The 5,856-nt window shown below is 28.5% G+C and overlaps 1 protein-coding gene across 1 annotated transcript; it reads right to left on the reverse strand.

Moving 5' to 3' along the window:
* Positions 1-219: 219 nt before the first annotated feature.
* On the reverse strand, positions 220-2,320 carry LOC141679815 (pelargonidin 3-O-(6-caffeoylglucoside) 5-O-(6-O-malonylglucoside) 4'''-malonyltransferase-like). Its single transcript, XM_074486204.1, has 2 exons — positions 1,552-2,320; positions 220-900 (listed from the first exon to the last, which is right to left on the reverse strand). The coding sequence occupies exons 1-2, from the start codon at positions 2,209-2,211 to the stop codon at positions 499-501; spliced, it is 1,062 nt and encodes a 353-aa protein (XP_074342305.1). The 5' UTR covers positions 2,212-2,320; the 3' UTR covers positions 220-498.
* Between the last annotated feature and the right edge of the window lie 3,536 nt (positions 2,321-5,856).

The following is a 5,856-nucleotide window of genomic DNA, read 5'->3' on the forward strand; positions in this document are numbered from 1 at the left end:
TATAATATTGGTTGATTATGTTTAAATAAAATATTATATCACCATATTACATTAAATTTAAACTTATTTTTTCAAAAAATGAAAATTAGTGTGGGCGTATCGCGGGCAAAAAATCCCTAGTTCTTTTAGTATTTTGATCGAATTAAAAAGATCCTACCGTCATACATAGGCATAACCAAACCAACCAAAAATATGGTGATGAATTTCATATCTGAAAAATCTCATGACTGAAAACATAATTATTTTTCATTTATTGGTCAATTTGCGAATGCAATTCCAAAGCACGTTTTCTAAACAACAGTAAATCTGGTTCATGGACTCTAATGGCAACAACCACACATACCAGCATGTCTACATTTGATCAAGCAACCTAAATGAGCAATATACTTTATTCTTAAGAAGTAAATTCCATGATGTTGCAATCGTTTTCGAATTTAGACATGTCATTCACATTCAAATGTACCCATGCTTCAATCCCTTCGCCCGATTTGTCAGAAATTAAATTGTGCCATTTCTGATAGGGAGGTTTGCAGTACTGACCCATATTGGCTTTCCCCAGCCAAAATCAGCTTCGTAAAATGGAAACCTTGACCAATCACTGAAAATACCAGCAATTAAAGTCCCAGGTTCTCGAAGAGTGTTTGTAAAACTGAAAGCTTGAGCAACTATCTTTTGTCCTTCATCCTTGAGTGAGAGTAACATTTTGCAGCTCTCCAGGCCTCTTCTCACAGAGCCTGAAAGCTGTTCCACAAGAGTATGCAACTCCACCCCTTTTTCACCTGCATAAGATTGAGCAGTAGTAAATAAGTATAGATTACCGCACTGATCTTTAGGTAGTGGTGGATTTAATCTTTCCCTTATATTTAGTGTCTGAGCAATCAAAAATCCCCTAGTCATATTTGTTTAATGGTATTAAGTAGGGGATAGGATTATAATCCTTTAAATTTTCCAATCCCATGTTTGTTTTGTAAAAAATTAGCGAAGGGTTATCCAAGGATTATAATCCTTTAAATTATCTTATCCCATGTTTGTTTTGTTGGAGTAGAGGATAGTATTATAATCCCATCTAATGCTCGGTGGGAGAAGGTATTGTTTTATCCCCTCCTACAAATCATTTTTTTAAAAGATTATAATCCCTCATTGTTATCCCATATAAACAAACATAGGATTGACAAATTTAAAGAACTATTTTTTAATCCCAAGTACTATCCCACAAAACAAACATAGGATAAAGTTTTAAAGGATTATATTCCAATTCTACACTTAATCCTTTCAAACAAACTTAGGATATGATTATTTAATCCATAGGACTAATTTTGATGGGATTAGTTATCCCCAATTATTATCTCAGGATTATAATCCCATGAAACAAACATGGCCTTAGGGTTTTCAATAATAGCTTTTGCTATTATCCCCAACACCGACTGCACTCTCGTTGGTGACTTTTCGCTTAAGCTGTCTAGTTTGGCCTTTTCTTTAATTCTTGTGATTGCAGTCTTGTTAAAATACATAATTTTTGTAATGATCTTATGATCCTCAACATTTTCTTTAGCCCTTGAAATTCCAAAGGGAAGAGGGGACATTTTCTTCCCTGGAAAAAAAAGAGCCGAGTTCCAGGCAGGTAAATGTCCGGAAGTGGTCTTCCTGAACGCCCTCTAATAGTATATTTGCATGAATAGCCCAGTCCTTGATGAATGTGCTGGTGGTTGACATGTCAGCAACTCTATGTGAAGTCATAACCGCAATTGCATATCCCCCGCAGGAAAAAGTACTGACTTGTACTGCTAGCAAAGGATCAGTGACTTCATCAGCTGCGCCAATTGGAGATGGCAGTAAACAGTTAAGCAGATCAACCTTTAAATTCTTAGGTTTTCCAATAAGATCGTGGAGCCGAACATCAACTTTAGCGTCTACAAAGTAAGCACCTTGATCACTACAATCAATCATGTAACTTCCTTTCATGTATCTTCCAGCAAATGGATAGAATTTGGCTAAGGCGTTTGATAACGACTCTTTCAAGTGCTTGCATCTGGAATTACTAGTTGCACCCTTGGTGTCACTACTTTGGACTTCACCTGGGTAATATAAAATAGTGGGAGTATTCATTGTTGGGCTTAGCTCATCTACCAATGATAAAGGGTAGTCGCGGAGGCTAGGTGGAGTAGAAGTGCATGGTTTGATAAGCTCTCTCGATAGGAGTTCAACTTTCATCTTGTTCTTCAAGTGTGAGTAGTTTTACTTAACAAAGTATGCAAGTTGCCAAAATGATGTACTAAATTTATAAGGAAATGGTGGAAAAAATGATGAATTATTAGATATCAATATAGAAGTACATATGGACGTGCGTGAAAAACATTAATTCTATTATAGAATCTTATCACAATTTATAAAATTTTATTTCAAGCAATATAAAATTCTGCAAAAGACAACTGTATGTTGTTCTTTGACTATAATTGCATGTTTCCTTAAACGACAACAGTATGCTTTTTTAGAATAATAGGGTTGTGATTTTTGCCCAACTCCGAGAAGTTTCTTCTTAATCTTCACCAATTTGATTTCATTGTGGGAAATGCAGGGTTTGTAGCTTTTTTTCTGAAATAGGGTTTTGTTAGTTTTCTTTTCATTTGTTTTCTTTCTCCATAAGGCTTAAGTACGTCAATCTTTGTCAATAATCTACCCTATTTGCATTAAAATGCGGAAATTGCAATGTTGTAGTTTTTTTTTTCATTTTAAGCTGAATAGGGCTGCTTGTGCACTATTTCATTTTAATTGTGGAAAGTGCAAAGGATATGGTGGTGCTTTTCTTTTCTTTCATTTTTTTTGCTAAGTTTTTTTTTGCTTAATAGGTTGTGATTTTTTTTGACAAATATGAGTTATTGCCTTAGAAATGAGTACATGTTCTTATAATTTCTCTTACCTATGTAGATGATAGAGATCTTACCTATTTGAGCTATTCAACCGGTTGTCAATTTAGTCCAACTCCCAAAAGTTTTTTTTAATGTTCACCAAATATATTATTTATACAATAGAGCAATTAGGGAGTTGTATAAGACATTTTATTTCACTTAAAATTACTAATTTACCTCTCAATAATAAATATAAATAACTATCAAATTTAATACCATGTATTAATTACACCTAAGTCATTATTACTCATTAGTAATAAATATAAATAATTGTCATATTTAAATTACATCTAACTCATTAATATTAATAATTTTATATATAATACCATTTATCATTGAATATTAACAACCTATAATTAGATATCGAAAATTTAATAATATTTGCCTATATATATATACTAAATTCTTAATTTTTTTGAAGACTCTATAAAAAAAATATTTTCGAAAATAAATTTATATGTTAGCTAATCTGAAAATGACAATGTTAGTGTATCAAGCATTAAACTAAAGAAATATAAAAAATGATCTCTTTCTATACTAATAAAAGACTCTCGTGAGAGGGGGTTTTATAATAAAGTTGAGATTTTAATTATATGGCCAAATTGAATATAAATTAATATAGGTTTGAAGATTTTGAATATATATGATAATATATATTTATATTAAAATATCAAGTTCATTGCGGTTATATCAATATTTTACAATAGTAAAATGAATCATTTTCTTACATTAACTAGTTTAAAGATTTTTAAAGAGGTATAAGTAAAAAGATTTATAAGATTACTACAGTGTTACAAAAATTGACAATTTCGACGATAAATCGCTAAAAAGCAACCAAACGATATTATAGAGTAAAATCGGAGCATAAAACATTTTTGTCATTTTTCGTTAGAATCAGCGATTTCAAAATCGGCGATTTTCCGGCCAAAATTTGACGAATCAAACACACGATTTTAGACTTTAAAGAGAACAAAAGGAAGAAGAAATATACTCAACATTGAGCTGGTGAAGAGCGGCGATTCTAAATAAGGAAACCAGATGACCACCGAATAGATACTGGAAAGATAAGGAAAGAAGAAGAGAGAGATGTAAAGATTATTAAGACTCTTATTATTTTAATGAATAATGCACACAAAATAATGTTATACCTTGGTATGGATGTAAAAATGACAATATGCCAATTTTACACATCTCAAGTATTATTATTTTACTTATATATAATAAAAAGAATATAAAAATATATCCAATTTTATTCCGATTTAACATTTTGATAAATTCCCGATTTTTGCTAAATTGCAAATCGATAATTCAACCGATTTAGTAAATTTTTCAATTTCTATAACCATGGATTATTGACCTAGTTATTAATATATTTATCATAAAAAATGAAGTATATTGAAAAATATCCTCGTAGTGTCAATTGTACAATATTATATCAATATGTTGGCTTTCATATTCAATCATGACATCTTCTACTATGTAAAGTAAAAATTACCTTGTATTCATTGTATTTTGTATCACTAATTGTATAATATAAACAAATATAATAACTATTTAATTAACTTCGTAAAATATCATTTTTATGATGAGTTGTCACTTATGAGTTGTAATTATTTTTATTAGAAATATGTGACATTTGTATTATATTTGAAGCTTATATTTCAATTTTGTTTCCGCATATTCATTTTGAGAAAAAATACGTTAAGTAAGCCATCGATCTCAATTTCATAAGAATATATTTAGTTAATCGATTTATCAAGAACAAACATCAATATATCATCAATAATTATAATTAAAATAACATCAATTCACGTAATATAGAACATGCCCGTGCATTGCACAATATGGGAATTAAATGTAGGGTTTTGCTAAAAAAAGTTGCTGGAAAAAAGTTGTGTGTGTTTTCTTTTCCTTTGTTTTTTCTAAATATGGCTGTTAATCAAGTCAAATTTGGTTAATAATCTACATTATCTATAATCTTTATTAATAAACGAAATCATGTATAATTTGGTGCTAAAAGTACCAAAGTACCGGTACAGTACTCATATAAGTTGACTTCTATTCTCTATAAACTTTGTTTTTAACACAAATCGACTTACATTCTTTGTAAATTTTTATTTTCTTTGCAAACTACTAAGTAAATTATTAACACGAATTGACTTATATTTTTTGTAAACTTTATTTATTTATAAATTCTATTAAAAATTTATTAAGTTACGTTAAATTAAGTATAATAACATATTTACTTTTATTTTGAAAAACTATTAACCGCAAATTAAACTATTAACACGAATTGACTTTTATTCTTTGTAAACTTTATTTTCTATTAGTTAGTGTCAATCCTAGTGTCAGTTTAATTTTAAATTGGATAATATTATTTTAAAAATAATTAAGTACTAACAAATGATTTTAGTAACATTTATTAACTTTTAAATTGAAAATTATTGATTTAACGATCGTATTCGTTACTGTCCATCACAACGTTTATTTACTTAAAATTAAAAACATATTTTAACAATAATAAATTTATGGGTTGTATTTAGATTATATTAAGTAATATTAAATTAAGTTTAATAACATCTATTTACTTTTAATTTGTAAATTAATTTTTTATCGATAATCAGGTAATAATAAATAAACTATATTGAAAAAACTTATTATAAGATAATTATCAAATAATATTAATTAATATTAAATTATCTAAAAAACAGATATTTGGTTCGTATGATAGAGATACAATTCGTTTCATAAAAATAAAACTAATATATTAGATTTCTATATCAAGTAAAACAATGCAAAACTAGAATTATATTGAAAAATTTCATAACTGATTCGATTCTTTTTAAACACATAACTATTTTATATTAATATATTAATTTAAATTCGTGTTTCGCATATATTATGAATAACTCTCTACAAATATTAAATCGATATTTTTAGTTTCGGTCCC

This window comes from Apium graveolens, chromosome 8 (assembly GCF_009905375.1).
Source record: "Apium graveolens cultivar Ventura chromosome 8, ASM990537v1, whole genome shotgun sequence".
NCBI classification, from domain to species: domain Eukaryota; kingdom Viridiplantae; phylum Streptophyta; class Magnoliopsida; order Apiales; family Apiaceae; genus Apium; species Apium graveolens.